The sequence below is a fragment of the Falco punctatus genome (assembly GCF_963210335.1).
Source record: "Falco punctatus genome assembly, chromosome: 3".
Lineage (NCBI taxonomy): Eukaryota > Metazoa > Chordata > Aves > Falconiformes > Falconidae > Falco > Falco punctatus.
This window is the reverse complement of record NC_137582.1, coordinates 47,622,912-47,644,313: the sequence shown is the minus strand read 5'-3', so window position 1 is coordinate 47,644,313 and position 21,402 is coordinate 47,622,912. Positions and strand designations below refer to the sequence as shown.

Genomic DNA, 21,402 nt, shown 5'->3' with positions numbered 1-21,402 from the left:
TTCACTCAGCTGCTCCTCACAAGACTTGTGCTCTAGACCCTTCACCAGCTTCGCTGCTCTTTGGACACGCTCCATGATGATGCTAATGTGCTTGAAAAATAGGATAGTCAGAGAATGATGCTGTCGAGTCCTGCATCGTTTCTGCAATACAAGGAATGGTTTCAGATTCTGGCTGCTCTTAATTCCTCTTGATTCTTCATTTGTGTCCATTTTTGTATTTGATAGCTGTTTCTTTTAGTTCCTTTTCTCATCCGACTTAAGCTCAGGCTCTGAATTTCAGCTTATATTGTTGGAGTGCACTGTGTAAGACTGCATGGTTTGAATGGCTGTTCACATCCAGGCCTATCAGTCAGCACCTTGATTTGCTTTCATTTATCATCTCCTACGCATGCAGAGTCTCTGCTGGGAGAAAAATCTGCCTGCCTGCATATAGCAATTATAGTTAAGGTGTTCAAGTAAACATTCCTATGTTTTAGAACAGAATTGAGATTTTTCAGGACAGGATTCTTGTCTTTTTCCTCTAGGGAAATAACTCACCTGTCTATCCAGCTCCCTTCTCCAGATGTGCAAGAAATACTTGTTGAGAAGCAGCATGGAAAGAGGAAGAATTAATTTTAATCCAAAGAGTAGATTTAGCTTTCTAGTGAAAATGGGCAAACACTGTATCTATTTCCTTAGATGCTACATAAAGTTTTAGGATGTTGAGGGAAAAGATTATACAGGTATTAGAAGTACAAGAAGGAAAAACAAGACACAAAAAATACCTGTCTTGGTGTTTGAACTTAACAGGCTTTGTTGCATTTAGTGGCACATTGGATAGATTGCACAAAGTTCTCCCACCCCCACCAGTAAAATATCCCACAGCTTGTAAAAATACATTCTGCTTTGTAGCGAGTTTTGGTATTCTGCAAGTTGCATTGGGAAGACAATGCTGCCTATGTCCACCTTTCCAAACAGGCCTTTAGGTTCAATCCATATGAGGACGACAGTGTTGTAGTACCGCATTTTCAGGCAAACCACCAGTGATGATGAGTATTGGGGTTGCATTACCTAAGTAGGCTCCCCCCAGCCCGCTCCCTGGGAGATCTGGGTGAGTACAGCACATCTGTACTGCAAACACACTACGATGCAAGAACTCTCAGGCTGGGGGCAGCTACAGCTACTAAATCAGTATTGTATGGTGCAATAGTGCATGAATGTACCAGCTCAGGCTTGAAACTACTGTCTACATGTATTTGCATAGTGCTACACTTAACTAAGGTTGGGGTTTTGGTTTTTTGTTGTTTTTTTTTTTTTCTCTGAGAGACTCTTCTTTTTTCTGTTGGAGCAAAGTCTTGGATGTAGCATTCCTATTTTCCAGGGTACCAAACCACTAAGCTGATGTCCTTGTAGGAATCTAGTAGCTATCTGGTTTAATGGGATTACTTCTCTTTGTATAACCTCTCTAGACAAATGGCCTAAGCAGCAGATCCTTAGCTAAAGTGAGCCAGTTTCTCTTCTGACACTGTCTTACATGAGGTCCAACAGGGAAGGTGCACACCAAGGGGTGGACTTGTGGGACCTCCAAGTTGCACTCTGAGCTTGTACTCCGAGACTGGACCATGAACTGCTCAAAACATAAAACCACAATCTAGATAAAACTTCTGAGGCTCTCAGATGTATATACATACATACTTGTTTTAAGAACCAGGCAAATCCTGGCTACATCGTTTCCTTTTGGGGAATTCAGCTGTTGCATTGCTATTATACATATTTTCTTCTTCAGTCTTTCTAACTTCAGAATATCCTCAAAGGCACAGGGGAACCTTCAAGAGGTTAATTGTTTTCTTCTGTCAGATCTGTAGAAACTTGTAAATTAAACTGGTTCAACACCAATTATTAGTCATCAGTACCGCAGGACATTGTTTTTTACTGCATGCTGTAAAAACAATGAAATAAACAAGCATTCTAATCACGTTTACGATGTTTATCAAATCGCTCCAATAAAGCCTTCCATATACTGCCTGGGATTGTTTGGTGCTTGCTTATGAGAGCCTGGACAGCAGTCTTTGTCTGAAAAGAGAAGAGAAAGTTGCCTTTACTGACCTGCTTATGCAAGGAAGAGCAGTGTAATCACTGACTTCTCAGATGTTAAGAGACATTGGGAAATTCACACGAGACTTTAAGAAAAAAGTTGTCTTTTATACCAGCTAGTTATCCTAACAACACTTCCCTTGGAAGGGAGAGGAATAAAAACATTGATTGCAGTTTGAATAGGCTCAAATTCTTGAGATTTACTGAACTTGGGCATTACCAAATCAAAGCAGCCTTTAACACATGCAAACATTTAAGTTTGTGCAATCTCCATCCCTGAAGGTTTTAATCAAAAGCACTGGATAAAACCTGACTAACTTCATCTCATCTCATAGCTGACCTTGCTGGGACCAGGAATTTGGAGTAGGAGCCTCCATCTTTCCTTCCCAAATAAATTCTTCTGTAATTGTACCACATACAAATACTCTTATTATGTGCATGCTGTATCTAAAGTCTGTTCATTTTCACTCTACATGAGATTTAAATGCAAGTTTGAAAGAGAATGCATAAAATACTCCGAGTTTCTACCAGGGATAAGAAATAACCTCCCTTAGTTTTTCCTCATACATTTAAACTTGAAATAAGCGTAGCTATATATTCTGGTGATCTACCCCAGGGTGATGGCAGAGTATCACTAGGAACATATGAAAAGAGTAGCCAAACCTTTCCTGACAGATTCATGTCCTGACGCCTTTCCAAGGCAGGATCAGATAGAAATCAGCCAAGCCACTGCCCATCTCAAACTACATTGGTGGGTTTTTTTTAATGAAGATGAGTGACAGAAGACCTATCCATACTCCCACTGAAGGAAGTAGTCAAAGGCTTCTCTTAGTAAAGCAAATAAACATCATGGGAGATGTCAATTTCAGTTTTGCAGATATACAAAAAACTGTTCCCTGAAAATACAAAAATATGGATAACTATAAGGGCAGTCTTAGCACTAATATTGCTTCCAGCCTCCTAAACCTGTTGAAATCAAACTCCACAGCTTGCCTGGGCAAGTTCCCTTGTAACAGACCAAACCTTTCTGGTTTCACTGCTGTGAAGCCCAGAACACTCTGCAGTGGATCCTTAAAAAAAAAAAAAAGGCACTAGTCTTCCTGCATTTTGGGGGGGGCAGCAAGGTGTTTTTTACATCAGTTATTCCTTACAAGTGTTTTGTTCTGTGTATTCCTAGACATAGCAAATTTTTTTCTTGCCATAAAGCCCTTCTTTCATCTTATATGAAAAAATTTTAAAAGTGCGTTTTCTGTATAGATTAGCATTTTGAGAAATGCCTAAACCCTGGATCTATAAATGTTTTTATGCTCCTGGACTCCACTGATTTCACCAAACTGTAGGTACTCAAAATACTTTTATATAAGGGATGCAATTTGTTATTTTTTTTTACATTTTCCTTTTGACAGTGAGACTGAAGCTCTTGTGGAACTTTGTTTCTAAAGCCCTGCATTATTTAGAGAAGATTCACAAAGGTACTGGTTATATATTAAATTCATTTTCCTAATTACTGAAAACTGAACTTAAAACATAATTCACATAATTTGAGTTATCAAAAGCCATGGGAAAAACAAAGTTAACATCCCAGGAAGACAGCTCACACTCTGAAAGGATGAGGGCATCCCAATCAACTATTGTTATGTCAATAGTTACTTGTAGTTAACAATATATTAAACAATCCTGGAGCTCAACGGCCCATTGCATTAGCAAGCTAGTAAAAGTGTATTTGTCTTTATTCAAGCATGCAAAAACCTAGTTTCAAGTGCATAATAATTAATGACAAAGTATATAGTTTGGTATTGCAAGAAAGGCTAACTTACCTTTTCAACTAATTCCTCTGTAGTTATATCTGGATCGTAAGGGATTGGCTCCCCAATGTACGTGCGAAATTTAACCGGAAGTCCTCCGTACGGAGGAGTAAATGGCAATCGAGTACTTTCATACAACTGTCTAAAAAATCCTGGAATAATTTAAGGGAGGAAAAAGTTAGATTACAATCACAGAAAATACAATCCAAATTTGAAATCTAGTATGGAAGACTTCTTAAGAATGCATGCTTTATCTGACAGTCAAGAAGAAATTACAGGATTTAGGTAACCGTCCACCAAAACAAATCTGTATCACTGAACTAAGACTGCATTAAAGAACCAAATCACACCAGTTATACACAAGCTACCTCCACATTTGAGATACCTCTGACCACAGCAAGTGTGTTAATCCAAAGTAAGCAGAAGTCTGAAAAGCAAAATATAAGAGAAATCTGAGAGAAAAGTGGAGGAAACATTCCAAAATTTAAAATATAAGTTCTTACTTCTTTCTTTAAACATCCTATATCCTTCCCGGACATTTTGTGTATACATTGGAATGATGGGCTAAGGAATCACACACAAAAAAAAAGGTGGAAATGTTATACCAGGTTTGAATTTATGTGTTTGTGCCTGTTAATGCAGCTAAGAAAATCACTTGAATCCAGAGGATAATTATCAGTCACTTAAGTAGCAAATAAGGAATGTTGCATATAAAAAAATAAACTCCAGAATAGAAATAAAATTCTATTTCTCAGCTCCCACAGACATCACTGTTTTCAAAGTCACCATCTGTAAAGAAAATGTCTGACATTTATTAAAGGTTTATACAACTTGTATGCTACATATTTATTGCCATATCACTGACTGAAACATAAAATGAAGTTCTGCAGTTTCTCTGTCTAAAGCTTACATCATGTGTGGTGAATAGGAAAGCATTCAGTTTATGAAATCTCGCAGAAAGCAAGCAGGCATTCACATTTGGCTCATCTCATCTGCTTCTCAAAGTAAGGTCTCATTGAAGCAGGAATGTTTGGATACTACCCTATTGGAAAACTTCGCAAATTCCTTGGACAAATAAGGCAATCGTATGCCCTCACTGACCTGGACTACAATGCCTTCTGGAGGGCAGATCCTTAGGCAGTTACAGAACAAGTTCACTTCATTATTGTGACTAAAAAGAAAGATTCTTGCGATACCTGAACTTGAAACAGTCATGTCTTACAGCCTCAGGTAAGATTTCATAGTTTGTAGACAAAGTAACAGTGACTCTATCCATACACACAATGATTTCCACCCCACCCCACCCCCCGCATTGGCCCTTTTCATTTTTTTTTGAAACCGTATTTTGAGCATGTTGTTGGAATTGCTTGTCCAGAAGGTAATGAAGGGATACCTTTGTGCTTTTAAGAATCCCTGCCACAGAACAGAAACCACAGGATGAGAGAAAAAAAAAAAAAAACACAAGCAAGAGAAAGACCTAACTAGAGCCTAACAAAGAACTCGAAGTGATGGAAATTGTTTAAAGTAAAAAAACCCTGACAGGTAACAAAAATATCAAACATACATAAAGTTGTAATAGTAAACCCTTCAGAATTAGAAGATACAGGAAATTAGAAATAAACCCTCAAAAACAATCAGTAACATCTGTTCATAGCATGTAACTACTGGACATTAAAAATACCACACAGCTTCATTTATTAACTGAATACTTTATGTCTAACATTTTAAATGTTTGAAACCTACTTCAAATTTTAGTAATAGTGCAAGCTAAATATATCTTAGGCTACAAAGTAATGTAGCAACTACAAGTTACATGCATACAATGATAAGCCAATGAAGTACGGAGTGTGGTTAGCAGCATTAATTCCCTAAGCTAATAAAAACAGGTATACACATAAAAGCTTGCCTCTGTAAAGCAGCACAATCAGATCTGCAATAACCCACAGATTTAGATCTGCTGTGCTGGAACTGAGCTGCACCACACCCAGCCAGCTTGAAAAAGACAGAATCACAGGATAGCTGAGGTTGAACCTGCAGAGATCACCTAGTCCAGCCTCTTGCACATACATAAGAATTTTGTGAACCATAGTCCTGTTTTACCTTTTACCTAACTAGACCTGAACCAATTTTTTGGCACAGATGAAATGCAGGGATCTTCAGAAATTATGAATCCTTCCCATTAGCCTGCCAAATTCCAGGCTCCTGGCATAGATAAATTCAACCGAGACAAATATATGCCCCAGAAGTTCATTGAGTCATAACATGAAAAAGCAATATTCTCCTTCTCTGACCCCAGGTAAGCAGAGTAGTTATACAAGACAAAGTGGAAAATGAATGTGGAAACCCTTAGGCAAGGACTGAGGCTGAAACTATGTTCCTTGGTGCTTTTTTTCAACTTTTTAAGTGGAAGAACTGTTGAACTTCTGTAACATAAGAAGAACGGGAATGTCTATTTGCCTTGAAATCCCCATTCAAGTCATCTGTGGCAGGCTATGAACCACTGTAGTCATTTTCAACACTGTAAAGTGTGCATGGTTCTCTGAGTTGACAGCTACACTGTATGCACAATAAATGCAAAAAAGGCACTTAAGAGTCCTATCTTGCTTTCATCCAGGATCTAAGTAAGTATTAGCAAAACATATATGAATTGCTAGATCAAGTTCTGAAAGTTTAGATAAGTATGTCCCCAGTCTTCAGCCAAGAAGTCTTGTCTACAAGACTGGTTTGGCTAGTATTGAAAAGGATGCAAGAACAAACAGAAACAATCAAACTCCAAATTTGCCAAAAGATGGAATCCATGGGCTTAACTTTGTGTAAGAAAAGTATGTAAGGTTAATATTGCCCCCTCTACTGTTAAATGTATAGCACTTTTTTTTAAGTGTTTAGCTATATAAGGTGTGTCTTATCACAGATTTCCAGAGAAATATCAAGGATGCCCAAAATTCGGTGGAGCCCGCTAGCTAATTACAGTGATGCCCACCACACTGGGATCTAGTCAGACTTTCTGATCATAAAAAAAAATAATCCCAAAACTGAATGAGTGCAATAATAAGTGAAACAATTGCCAGCAGCACTATAAAGGTGAGCTCAGGCTAGTAGGTGTCAAAGGAGAAAATTCTCTGCTCTAAAGGTAACATAATCCTGCGTAATGTCTCTTTTATCAAACATGATATACAAATGACCACAAGAACCTTTCATACTGAAGAACCTTATCCTCAATTAACACCTAATTCATTACATTAAAAACAAACAAACAAAACACACAAACCCTGTTCAATAGAAGGTGTTGGCAATTTTAGGTACTACTATTCAGCTACTTCCATGTGCTTCTAAATTATGGAAGACTGGAAGGATTAAGAGGATTGCTAGCAAGGATTTTTGTGATGTGTTTTGATCAGGGTGGCCCTTTATATTAAGGGCACTTTAGATTTTTTTAATTTGTTAATTCAATTTTTCTTTTAAAAACAACTTATTACATTGTAGAATTACAACACAAGGTTCCAAGTGAAGTGAAAACATCTGGCAAAACACCGTTCCAATTGTTTGAAGTAGCTGGAAAGACACATGTGAAAGCAAAATTATTAGAAATCACTGAAGTTGTTAGTGACACCTCTTTCTGACTGTTTGAGTATATTATTAAATTAATACATAAGAGGAAGGACTATAAGGGAATTCAGAATGCCCACATGAATTTGACTGGGTTTATCCTATTCATATTCTGATATTTTCCTAGTGGTAGTGTACAGGTGCACACAATATATGAAGTATTGTGACTAACATTTATGAGCACACACTTGTGAAAAAAAGGACAGGAGAGTGAACAGAAGCACATAAAACATGACTTTTAAAAGGCCACATAAGACAAAGAGGTAGAAACAGGACTCCCAGTCTAAAACTACATTACCACTGGATAAATGCCCCTAAATTTTTTCCAGTGTTTAGAAAAAATCTCCCCACAACATTTCAGAGATACATGAAGTTATGAAGAAATATTAACCCAAAGCATGCATTCTGAAACAGTAGGTACTTTGTAAAAGGAGCTATAGCAAAAGAGACCAAAGCAAAGTTTGAGAAGCAACAAAATGGAATGGGGAGAGAAAGAAAGAAAGAAAGATAACTGCACAAGAGAACTGAAAGGTGTGGTAAGAAATTCAAGTTTTCATGGGAAGGACTCTATTCCCTGTACAGATTCTCCTATATAGACAGAAAAGGATTATGTTTATGTGGAAGGCCAAAGAAGAGCACTGCAATTGTTAGATATCCATAAGAATGTAAAGAAAAATGATGGTTGTGCAGTTCAGGAGAAAGCAGCAGAAAGCTCATGGCAGAACAGATGAAGCCTGGATGTGTACCAGTATTGTCAGTCACAAAGAGCGCTAGCTGTGCTTTCCAAATTAACACAGAAAACTTGTCACTAGTAGTGATGATGAGAAGTGGCAGTTGGGAAAAAGACAGGGTTACTGCTCTTTCAGATCTGTGCCATTCCAAACAAAATTGTTTCTCTGATATAGTCTCTGGGAAATAGTCTCACACGTGGAATTAGCTGGAAAAAGTCAGAGCCAGTGGCAGAAGTGTGTATTTGTGTATCACAGAAAATGTAACTGAAGCTGTGGTCATGTGTACATTAGCAGAGCGCAAACCAATACAAACACCTCTCTAGAGGACACCGAGGATCCGATATCAACACTGAACACGTTTCAGGGCTCTGTTTTTATGTAGAACTAATTCTTGTCTCATACCATTGACTGAATGCCCATTTGCAACTGAACAGTATTAGGTCCCACTTCTGGTTTAGTTTCTGCCAACAGGAACGCAGCTCAGGTATTCTAACACACTCCATGATGTGAATGAAAGCATGGTATGTGAGAGAGATGGAAAAAACCGCTTAAGTGCACACATGAATCAAACCAAGACACTGATGCAGACACACCTTGGGTTAGCTGAAGCAGTCTTTCAGTAACATGAAAAGAAGTAAGGGTAAGAACAAAATCCTGGACCCTTCCAGAATAAGTGAAAAGAAAGATAAAGATAATCCATAAAGAGCAATAAGAAAATGGCTAGGTATGTAGAAGCAAGACAAAAATACGTCTAGTAGGATGAGAAAAACAAATGAAACCTCACAGCAATACGAAGGACAGCCACAGCAAAGATTCCTGAAATACAGTCAAGACAAGAAATCACATGCCTGCGTGATGGAACTGTAGACACGGAACTGCAGAGATGGATGCCTTGCAACAGTCAAGAAAAAGCTATACAGTTCCATAAACCCCTTGCTCCCTACTGATTAATGTGCTTGAGGAACATGGTAGGGAAAGGAAAAGAAATGGTTTACCCCCAAACCTTTTCTTCTGTTTGAAAGATTTTCCAACACTCCTAAGCTGCATTTTGTAATGAAGCATGTGTGCAGTAAGCATAAACCAGGATTGGTAAAATATAATACTCACCACTTTTGCATCCAAAGCAACCTGGGCAAATCCTTTTCGATTGCCCCACATGAGTTGATAACTCTCATCACTGAATAGTGCTTCTCTAACTCCACCTGGTGAGATGGACACCAGGTGTCCATTCTTCAGTGCAATCAGACACTCCTCCCTTGTACCTGGCATAACACCTGTCACTTCCAATAATAATTTAAGTCCTGCAATAAAGAAGTAGAAAATACGTATTATTGTAACAATATATCACAAATACTGTTTGCATGTAGGAACAAGATTACAGTTAAATGAAAATCTAATAGCTATATATATTTAAACTAAGGCAAATTTGTACAAAGGCAGTAAAACACCTGCAGAGTAAATATTGGCAAAATGACAAATATGTGACTGTGGTTTTGCCCAAATGTTATGAAGATGAACCAGCTTATCAGTAGCATCTCAATAAGCTAATGCCTCCACATGCTGTTTACCATAACTATCAAAACACCAGCCACGGAATCAAAATTTGTGCATTGCAGCTAGAAATCTGAGAATAAACACCTATTCCTCCCCATTTCTTTTTAAATATCTTAATGCAGAAGAAGAAAAAATGAGTACAATAAAGACAATTATAAAAATAAATAACTGACAAGCAATTCTTTCTGTTCTTTTAAAATGGGATGTTTAACATTTTAAACATTGAGGTTCTGAGTTATTAAATTGAGTATTTTGTGGTTAAATTGCAAACTATGTGGATCAAATTGAACTGGTGTACAAGTCTTAAGATGCATGAATGGCAGAAGTTGGTAGGGCAGTTTCAGCACTGCATGGAGTTTGGTGAATCTCCTTCCTCTGTTTCCGTAACTGGGATTTCTCCAAAAGACAGAATGTAAACCACAGAAGCACTCTATGCTTTCTTACATTATCTTCACATTCTAAACCTATCAGTTTGGAATTCCCATAGAAAGCTTCAGCAAACAAGAGTTTCCCTATCTTCAAACTCACTGTTCCAACAGCATGGTTTGAAAAGAAATTGTTTACATTTTGTAAACAAAGCTATGGACTGCCAGAACTGGTGTCTAGCACTGCAACTCTGACAAAGGTCTGCAACACCAACTTTGGAAGACAGTGGGAAACACAGTGCCACATCTTGCAATTGAATTGTATTTAGTCTTATTCGAGGCACTGCCTTTGATAGATCTTTCTGTCAAAGACAGATGTTGACTTTGTTTAATCCCTTTGTGAACTCAGATGTGTTCCTGTTCTATCCTGCAGCCAGGAATGCCATATCCTTATTAAGTTAATAGTTACTTCTGTTACTTGCCTTTAAAACTTTTGCCTATTAAGAATTATGATGTATCACATGAACATATTGCCACTTCTTACTCCCCTTTTCCAGGTCACACAGAATTTTATACTCCTTCGTCATGCAAGACTTCTGTGCCATGTACTAGCTCTCCAAAGGAAGTCATGCGAGGCCTCTGATCATTCTTGTCCTTTTTTGTATCTTTATTACTTCACAGCTTTCCTGAGATGTGGAGACCAGAATTCTATGCAGTACTCAAGATTTGGGCACTATATGCATTTTAAGTACATAATGGTATTTTCTGTATCTCCTTTTTCATAAGCCTAAAATTTGTTTGCCTTTCGGCAACTCATGAGATTTAAGGTGACATATCCCTAAAGTCATCTAGAAAATTTAAAGCTTAATTACATGTTTATGTGTTTAGACTCTGTTTTCTTTCCTTCTGCACTGTGTTGTAACTAATACTGACTTCCATCCACCATTTAATCAGCCAGTGATTCAGTATTGATAGATAACTGTATTCTCTGTATAGGCTTTTACTGCCTTGAAAAAAAAAATAAAAAGGCCAGTATAAAGATTTGTCACCACACTACTGATCCAGATGATGATTATTTTGACCAATATAGGTGCCAGCACTGATCTTCATCCATATACCTGGTGATTTCTGCTTCTTTGTGAAAATAAGGTATTCACTTCTACCCTTTATTTCCTACCTTTTAACCAGTTATTCATTCACAAGAAGACTTCTCCCATAACTGTAATTAATACAACAGTCTGAGGTTCAGCATATGCTCATGAGCATTCTTTAAATAATCTGTGAAGTGCAAAGTTTCTCTACAAAAAGCAGGTTAAGTGTGGTAGAGCAACAGGTTAGGGAGAAGTTTCACTCAGTCTATTACTTTCAGCTGCATATTCTACTAACGCAGCAAATGGGGAAGGCTAATCTCCAGTATTTGTGGTCTTTTTTACCAGATGCCTTTTTGGTAACCGTTTTATAGGTTGACACTGTATTTGCCACCTCCTGTTCCTCTAGCATGAACATAATTCAAGCAATATTTTACATACACATCAGCAGTCTGGAAATTGCAAAGCTGAGAGTGTTGTTTGGTCCTTACACTAGTTTACAATGCATTTGTAATAAATATCTGTGCTATGAACACCTCAACTTGAAACAGTACGCTCTCGTTTATCGCTTAAAAAAAGAAGTCTCCTTTGCAACATTCTGCTAAACTTTATCTTCCTTTAATGGTCTTAAAAGCCAATCATTTATTGATGACTTCATGCTTCTGCTGTGTTCAGCACTACACAGTATTTACCAAGTATGCCTGTAGCAAATTCTTCCTCATCATCTTTCCAGGGGTGTCTTAATATGTTCTTGCATCAAACTTGCTCGAGTTGATGTTCCTTGTTTTCAGTGTTTGAACACAACTTCCTTTTCTGAAGAATGTCCTTCTACTTTTAAATAGCTTCCTTTACTCCTTAGTGTTATAATAAATTTAAATGTAAGGGATATAAAGGTGCCTTTAAATACTCTCCCTGCTATTCCTTCTGGATGCTCCTTCTTTATTCCTTGATTTTCTAAAATTCTAAATGAATGAGGTTTGCTTTTCTTGTGAATTCTCCTTTTCACAGCGGAATTACTTCTTTCTCAGCCTACAACGTGCTGAATGTATTGTGGTGGTCAGTATTACAGAGCTCTCTTCAAACTGTAAAATCTTCAAAGAAGTTTTGTGCCCTACTCCAGGCTCTGATCAAAAGAGAGATTTGATGTCATACCCCATAGCTGTGGCTACCCAGTGTAGAGGTAGGTTATTGATATCCTACCATTTAATGAGCTCTTCTGCACTCATAGCCTGTTGCTGACCAGCCAGCACTATGTCAGTAATACAGTCCTATCCTACACTATCTACTAAGGCATGACATTTAAACCCAAAGGGATTATATAAAGTCTATTTGTTGGCTTTGGGGCGGAGGGGGTGTGTGTCTACCAGTGTTTTTATGACCTTTCACTTAAAAGACAGGATATTCTACCCTGTTTGCCCTTCTGCATCTACCAGCTTTTAGATTAAGAGTCTAAAAGCAGGTTTTTAGTTTAAAAGTTCTCTTGAATATGTAATAAATCTAAATTTCATCTAAACCAGCAAAAAGTTGAGTGAATCAAGGGTGCTTAAATACAAGAGAATATGTTCTTACCTGGTAAACGAAAGACAAAATGATCAGCTACTGACAGACAAAGTCTTTTCTTCCAAAGAAATAGCCTAGACAAAAAGTAAAGGTAGTCTATAGGAATAGCTCCATGGTAATACACAAGAATGCCTGGTCCTTCTGGTAGGTTTTCCACACCATGAAGCTCATAACCTGTTTGGGATGGAAAGCAATATACCAACAATGATAGCTGTGAATCATCTGGCAATTTAAAGAAAACTGTTTACTCTCCATTGTTAAAGAAAGCCTCTGCAGTAGCTTTTAGAAGTATTGTTCTGTATGGAACTTTTGGTCAGTATCAAAGAGAAAGCCCCTCAAACACCACAGGTGTATCAGTGAATTGATTTGTTGGTCAGTTTCATCACTAGATCAGACCTGAATCTGACATCTTCCCCAGTAAGGGGACTAAATTAATTATTTCCCATTAGAAACTTTTCCCAGGCCAAAGTACAACAATTTAAAAATAATAATAATTTACTATACTGGTGTGAAACTGCTTCATCAGCAGAACGAGAGGCAAACGAGTGGTCAGTATGCTTTCCTGAAATACAAAAGTACAAATCTCCATTCTGTGTCGGGCAGAATGAAAACTTTGGGATTTTACACAATAAAAAGTTTCTCTCATTGAGATGTTTAAGTCCAAACCAGAATCTGCAAGAATCCCAAAGAGAGGTTCTTTCCACAAGAGTTAAATGTGTTCACAGTGGAAGGGAATTTCCTCACAGACAACAGACTTCTACAAATCCCCCTCCTGACTCTTCCTACATTTGATTTAGGTTTTAGCCTACTAGTCTGGCTTCACCTAATGTATACTAAGGATTGGGAAAGCCACAGCTTCTGCCAGCTAAGAGCTCTGCCTTCATCTCCATCCCTGCTACAGTTCCTACCATAAGCTGTTTGGGGAGAAGGATGGGGATGGAGCAGGCAGAGTCCTAGGAAGAGGTGGAGAAAATTTTATACTGCAGGATGTTCAAAGATTAAAAGGAAAAATCTGTGAGGAAAGATAGCAATGTAGACAACAACCTGTTACTCTTCATCCTTAGGGCAGTAAAGTTAAGTCTTGCTGATATCCCTAAATGACATCTCTGGGAAGAACAAGAGCCTAGATGTAGCTAAGGATTTTCCTAGGGAGCAGGGTGTGTTGAAAGTATCTGAAAGTTGAGTGTAATGAAACTGAAAATTCAGGTTACTTTTAAATTCTGCCATAGTATAAACTTAAATGTGGTATCTAATTATTTCATTGTCCATATGGCTCTTAAAATTATTTTCAGTTATCATAACACAAAGTAGTTTTTGCCAACTAAAAATACACTAATTACATTTCCAGCTAGTTTTTGTGTTTTGATCATTTAAGTGCATTTTAAGCAGCTGCTAAGGTAAAAATTAAACAACCCAGTTCTCCTACAGTTAGGTTACTTGAACTAGCATTAACGCTATGCTTCACTCTAATACCATATACAAAGAAGTGCACCTGCCTATCCACTTAAGAGAAATTTACCCTATATAAACTAATTTCTCCCTTTCGTTCTGCTTGTTCTATATTGCAATCAGTCTTAGAGGCAGAAACTTCTAGGTTAGATGACATACAAAGTATAATAAATGTCATTTCTTTGCATCCATTTGGAAGAAATAAAAAAAAGTGAAACTCAAGTGTATTTACTATTTATTGTAATGCGAAGCTTTAGACAAGTCATGTCATACTTACCATGCCATATTCTTGCATATATATCCCAAAAGCTTGCTATAGTTTTCCTTGCACCATCCCAAACATCACTCAAGGGATCTGCTTTTACTTCACCATTCTTCCGATATATTAGAAGCAATATATTAGTAAGGTAAATGAAAAAGAGGATCGTTAAAGGAACTATAAAAAAAACTAATATTGCACTTATTGTCAGTGAGACTATGACCACATGAAAAAAGTATTTCTTCAGGTACTCCACAACCATCCATTCTTCCAGTGCATAGGCAAGGCAGTTTAGGTCGGTCATCAGCATCTGTCCTGAAGTGCAGGATTCTTTTCTACCTATCATGTCCTAGATAGAAGAGAAAAAAAGCCACAGCTCAAATTTCACTAACCATAGAAGTTTCTCAATTTAGGAAAAAAGTTTTCTGTAAATACACCTGATGCCTATTTTGTTATAGCACAGAGTCAAACATTTTGTTTCTCTGTCACGTTAAGACAGCTGCTGGCAATTGCCATTCACTACTGCCAGTGAGATTATCCTATATATTTAAGGATTCTTTTTTGTACAGCCAGTTAATAGGGGCTGAAAGGGCAAGGGATGTAGTCCATGGAAGCCTCAGGATCCACGCAACATGGCTGATCAGATGATTTCTCTGTATAAGTATGGCTTACTTTCTAGAAGCTCAGAAGAGGGTAACTGATTGGCAGCGTTAGTCAAGATGACTGCTACCAGAGGTCTGGGCTCTCCTGATCCTCTGCAGAGAGTCCAGCCTGGGCTTCTGGTCCCTCTCAGTTTGGCAGCAGCTGGCAGCGAGGGGAACAAACAGCAAAATGAGCAGCTGAAGAGCCAGCAAGCAAAACCCGGGCAGCCGTGGCTCCCTCCCAAGGCCTAGAGGTGCCTGGGACAGCATTTGATACTGCTGGTAGCACTGGGGAAAACAGCTCTTTGCCCCTCATCCACAAAACCGTTATCAACACACCCTTCTTTCAGATTTTCCAGCCCTGGCAAAGACCAAGTGCGCTCCGTGGTCCTAGTGATGTTTGCCACATGGAGCTCCCTAGTTAGTCTGTTCCTACAGCTGACCCTACCTGCCTGACAGCAGGTAGTGGTTTCTCTGGAAGGCAAGAGCACTCCAGCATTGCTGCCCGATTTTAAGATTTCTGAGCATTAGCAGAGATTTAAACATTGCAATCAGATTCAGCAATCCATAACTGAATACAGCTTTTATTTGCCTCAATCAGGTTACTACTTGTTTAACGAGTACATTTTTCCACTCCAACACCAGGACAAGTACCTACAAGAAACAAATCATTATTTCCACAGTCAGTGCCAAGATCATGAAGTACAGCGAGTCCAGACTCTTCTGACTTTACATCTTCAGCTGCGTACTTATATGAGCAAACCTGTTACACACTAACCACTCAACTTCTGTTTTTCTTCTTTGTAGCCCTGGGTAGAATATAGGGGTGGTAAGGCAAGCAAGCACCATGGCAAGCCCTGCAGATGAGTAGCTGTAAAAGCTATGAATTTGGTCTTGCACACTCCAATCAAATCTGTCCTTATCTCAGACCCTTCAAACTCCACACTGGGCACCAAAAAGGACCATTGTGGTTTAAACCCAGCAGGTCACTAAGCGCCACACAGCCACTCACTCACCCTCCCCTGCAGTGGGATGGGGGAAGAGAATCCGAAAGGTAGAAGTGCAAAAACTCATGAAACTGTCTTTGTCTCAACCCATAAGTAGAGCGCAAGCTGGAAGGACAGTAAACTAGGAGCTCAAAGGAAACAAGCACAGCACAAACAAAAAAAACCCCAATGTGACAAAGACGGTCACGAGAATTAATACAGAATTGTTTAATCCTGATGACTGGTGCCTGAATAAGATATATGAAGATCTGTTCAAATATCTTTGATCACTGAAATTGTCAGTGACAAAGAAATTGTCACTGGAAAGACTTTATCGATAACATGAGAGAAATAAAAGAAGTAGTCTGCATTCAGATATTAAAATCTCTACTTAGAAGGTGTTTAAGAAGGATAAAGCTGACTGTGTGGTGTCACTCTATAGTAAAGAAGTTATTCATTGTTTAAAGTTGCTGATAAGAGCAAGGACTACAAATTCACAATGCCTGTGAAGCACGAGACACTGACAGAGGCCAGGAGAAGGCTACGTTAAGGGCTTGCCTCAGGCTACTGAATCAGAAATACTGAGCAGTATTTGGAATAACTCGTTCAGCCTGCAGCATAGGGTGAAGGAAGCAAGTGCATTTTGTATTGTTATGGGGGCTTCAGACTGGGAACACAGACTACTACTGCCAGTAGCAAAACTGACCTAAAATTGCCGATAAAAGTGTCCATACCCACAGTAAATGGACCAATAAAAACCTTGTATGATATGGGGATTAATCTGGATATACAGATCACTGACAGGAACCTGGTGATTAAGACATCATATAATCTAACAATGTTTTAAGATTAACAAGTCCTAGTATCTATCCAGGTTGTGCCTAACCTTTTATAAACTACCTGAAATTCCCTCTGGCCTCCTGATACTCATTTTCAGTAACTCTTGAAAGACTAGGGAAAATCCAGAGGACTGGAAGAGATTTAACATTACTCCAAAGTCCCCAGACACAAGTAACTGCAGACTCAGCAGATAAAACGCTGGCAAGATTACTGAAAAGCTGGTATGCGATAAAGGTAACTGATGCCACTCATTGTAATTTTGTGGGAAACCAACCTTGCAAACAATGCGCCTCCGTTCTCTGAGGAAATTAGAGGTGCAACAGCTTGCGCAGGTGTCATGCGCATACAGTTTTACTAGGGGCTTTCAAAGAGTCCCTTTAAGCCACACATGAGCTGCCACCTAGAACTCGTCCTGCCACCAGCCCCTCACCATATGTTCTCAACACCAGCCTGGTCTCCAACAGGATCAGCTGGTTCCCTGCTAACTGGATGACTGTGAAAATGTTGGCACAAGCAAAACCACTCTTGGGAACAGCCCAAATTTAAATTGGCCTACGGGGATTATGAAAGTATATTACCAATGCCACCTGACATTTTGATTGAAAAATAAAGCTTTTTAAAATGGAGCACACATGAAATGAATGATGTCATCAACTAACACAACAAAAAAGTATCCATCAGTGGTGGAAGCCCCATCAAATGAGAACTGAGTCTAAGTCCTACATTAATCAGCATTTTCAGAATTTTGTCCTAATATTAGTAGGATGTTTACATTGATCAGTGTAAACAATGTAACATCCCACTGATTCCTCTTCCTCCATCCCAATTTTTATGTAACAGAAAATTATTTGCTGTCTGGAAGACCATTACATTTAACATTGTTTACTCACAGACTGCAGTATAAATGAACATAGTAACACATTCATTTCTGATTTTAAGTTCAACAGACACTAAAAAAAAAGCTTTAGAAAAAAATTAAAATGCTTAGATGTGCAAAAATATTTTTTTTAACCTACAAAGCAGGTATTAACAGCACAGATTTGACTTGGGACATATGAAAGTAGTTGGGTACCCATGGAGCGAGTTCACATCATGATAGCTAGCTGGGTGGGTGGGAGACAAGGTAATTCAACGCCATTCCAGTTGAATCTAAACCAGTGCGGAGAAAGAATAAAAGATTGACCAATTGAGTAAAAGCTAGATGCAGCACGGCTTTTTCTGGAAGTTGGGTGCTCCACCAAGCTTCAGTTCCTGCTCCCACAGTTCAATTGTACTCCAACATTTCATAAGGAAAGAATGAACTCTGATCACTGAACCCTGACCCTGGGTTTTGGGTAATATGATACGAGTCCAACATGGTGAATGCATCTCTCTGTACTGCCAATACAACATCAAAGAACTACAGCAGGTCAGAACTTCTATTTTTGCCATGTTCTACTAAGCTATCACTCACCCAGCACCCTTGCTGAGACCACAAACACAATTTTGAAGCATTCTTTCTATTGAACACCATATAGAAAATTACATAACTGAGTGCCTATTTTTCTAGGCACTATTAATTGCAAGGCTGTTATTAAAGACCTGCTTGATGATGCTCTGGAAGAAAATGCAAGAGTGTTAACTGCAATATGTTTACTCCTGAATGCTCTGGTTTGCCCCAAGTCTCAAAATTTGAGAGAAATTTCTGTTCTGCTTCTATCAAATCTGAGCCAAAAGCAGCTCCCATGCTCTTAAAAACTTAATACCCCATAAAAGGTTAACAAGTGGGTATCGTGTTTTGTGAACAAACATTTTTTAAATTGTCTGTATTTTTCTCATCTCACCTAGTGATGGATTTGAAGAGCTACTGAGTGACTTCATTACTCTTCTAGATAACAACACCTGTGCTGACATGTGAGATGTTTATTTGGGCTCCACCTTTAAAGCATATCAAATTCCAGATTAATAGCTGTATCTACAATGTAAAATTACAGGTGATGTCGGAGGCAGACAGAATTTATACAGGAGCTCTCCTTCCATCAAAAGCCTCATGTACTACAAGTCATTCAGATCCCAAGCTCTTGCTGAAGATAAGGATAATCTTATCAACTCTGTAATCCCAGGGAACAAGTAAAACAATAAAGCTGTCACAAGAGACCTATGGCATCAAAATTAAATCCCTGCAGCCGGCTTTCAACTATGACTAAAGAGTGGGTAATCTTGGTCTTGGTGCTCACTGGTTTGCTCTTGGCAGTAGATTTGGCAGAGCAGAGTGGAAAGATGAGTGTAAAGTAGCTGGAAATTCTTCTAGAGAACTTTTTGACACCTGCTTTCTCGTGGCAGGCTACTGCTTTCTCTTCTGTCAGACTCAACTGCTCTGTTTCACAAGGGGAATCATCTAACAGTTACAACTCTGCATCTTGTCTTTCAATGTACATGAAATGCCAGTTTTACCTTTCCCAGATTCTTTGTGGCAGTTCCATGGAAAATAACTCTCCTGCTGGTCTCACACTGTCACCACCCACTTTATTTGATCCCATTAACCCACTCATCCTGTGCAGCGCTATGTTTCTACAGCCTTCCCTACCTTCATGGATTATCACTGAATTGTATAGAATCACTTAGGTTGGAAAACAGCTTTAAAATATAAGTCAAACAATTAACCCAGGACTACCAAGCCCATGACTAGAGCATGCCTCTAAGCACCACGACTACGTTTTTATCAGCACATCCACCCCAAAACTGAAGGGTCTATCCCCCCCAAATCAAAACCTTTAATAGCTACGGTGCCCGGTTGCCCCAGCTTTCCATGGCTGTTCCCCCTTCCACACACACACCGCGGTTACCTAACCCGGCCTGCTGTTTCCCATTTATTTATTCTCTCACAGCCTCAGGAAATCCGACTAACAATTCCCACCCGGGTTTGTCTCCCGCCAGGGAGAGGTGAAGAACTGCCCCCGGCCGGGCACTCCCCGCCCTGCCCCGACGGGCAGGCAGCCGGCGGGCGCTGGAAGGGCGCAGGGCCTGCCCTCGGCGCTGGGACCTCCTCGCCGGGCATAAGGGACACACAGCAGGTGCCCAGCACCGACGGCTATCCCTCCTCTTCACCTGGAAACGCCATTAACGCTTCCAAACGTCATTACTGCGAAAAGTCGGGGTTTCGCCTCAATTTCTGGTGCTAAGGGGCCCCGAGAAGGGATCGCCGCTCCGGCGAGCGCACGGGTACCGCAACGCCGCCGGCCCCGCGGGCAAACGGCCGCCGCCGCCTCCCGCGCCGCCACCCCGCGCCCGCCGGGGGCTGCCGGCGCCCCGCGGCCCCGGCCCCGCTCACCTGCCCGCGGCGCCGCCGGCCGTCACAAGGACCCCGCCGATGGGGCCCCGTCCCGGGATAAGCGCGCTGCCGCCCCCGCGCCCAGGCCCGGGGAGGCGGGGCTGGGCCTGGCAGCCCCAGTGGGTTCCGCGCCCAGGTCACCATTTTTAATTCTTCAACGATAAAAATCCCGGGACGGGCAGCGGCGGTCCCGCCCGGGCGCCGCTGGATGGGGGCGCCGCTTCCCACCGCGAGGGGACGGGGCGAGGGGACGCGCGGACCCTCCGGCGGCATCGCGCCCCCCGGCTCCCCTCAGCCCCGCCGCGGTGCGGGTGAGCGGCCGCTCCGCCCCCCTGCCCCGGGTGTCCAGGTGCGCGGCGGGGCCGGGACGCCCCTTCCCAGTCTCCCGCGGGTGCCGGGGCAGCGCGGGCACCGGCCGGGCCTGTGAGGGGGCGCAGGGGGCGTACAGGCGCGCGGCCCGCTTCAGCTGCGGCTACAGGTGGGCGTGAAAGGCCGGCTTCGCCTGAGGCCGTGGAGCTGTGCTGCCTATCCGGCTGCTTCGAAACTCCAGGCAGTTCAGTCAATATATCCTATAGGTAGACGGGATGTAAACCAGCTGCGTGCCGTGGGTTTGGGTGTTTGCACGGCTTCCGACACGTCAGGCCGGAGCACCTGCCCGGGCCAGGCCTCCCGCCAGTTCATGCACACGCTGGTTGAGGAAACTGTCAGACAGACACGTTGGCTACTGAGCTGAGGTCGTGCAGTGGTTTTGCAAAGGAAGGAATCTCTCTGAAAAGCTTGGGAGAGCTGGGTGTCACACAGACGTGGGGTGTAATTAAACAGATGGCAGCTAGACCATGCTGTTCTGGCTAGATTAAGCAGATCCAAACTGAAACTGAATACCCATATGTTGTGCTGTTGTTCACCCTACGGGTAATATGACAGAGGTCCTATTGCGACTGGTAAGACCAATAGGTACCAATTTTTAAGTTCAGAAAAGGAATAGGTGATAGAATTTCTTTGATTTGGTGACAGGACACCTGGTTAACAATCACCTCATTAAGACAGGTGATGGAATTTCAGTGATTTGGTTTGATACAGAACAAGGAATTGAGGAATACCAGTGATCTGCAAATGCAGAGGAGGGGAACCTAGA

At 40.6% G+C, this 21,402-nt stretch overlaps 1 protein-coding gene across 2 annotated transcripts; it reads right to left on the bottom strand.

Moving 5' to 3' along the window:
• Positions 1 to 595: 595 nt before the first annotated feature.
• LOC308061443 (DGAT1/2-independent enzyme synthesizing storage lipids-like) lies at positions 596 to 20,913 on the bottom strand. Of its 2 annotated transcripts, XM_080381397.1 has the most exons (7): positions 20,268 to 20,913; positions 14,509 to 14,839; positions 12,792 to 12,956; positions 9,323 to 9,516; positions 4,382 to 4,442; positions 3,891 to 4,030; positions 596 to 2,052 (listed from the first exon to the last, which is right to left on the bottom strand). In XM_080381397.1, exons 1-7 carry the CDS (start codon positions 20,538 to 20,540, stop codon positions 1,948 to 1,950), a joined length of 1,269 nt encoding a protein of 422 aa, XP_080237523.1. In that variant the 5' UTR covers positions 20,541 to 20,913; the 3' UTR covers positions 596 to 1,947. The 2 variants fall into 2 exon arrangements, with proteins under 2 accessions (XP_080237523.1, XP_080237524.1); XM_080381398.1 differs by lacking the exon at positions 4,382 to 4,442.
• Between the last annotated feature and the right edge of the window lie 489 nt (positions 20,914 to 21,402).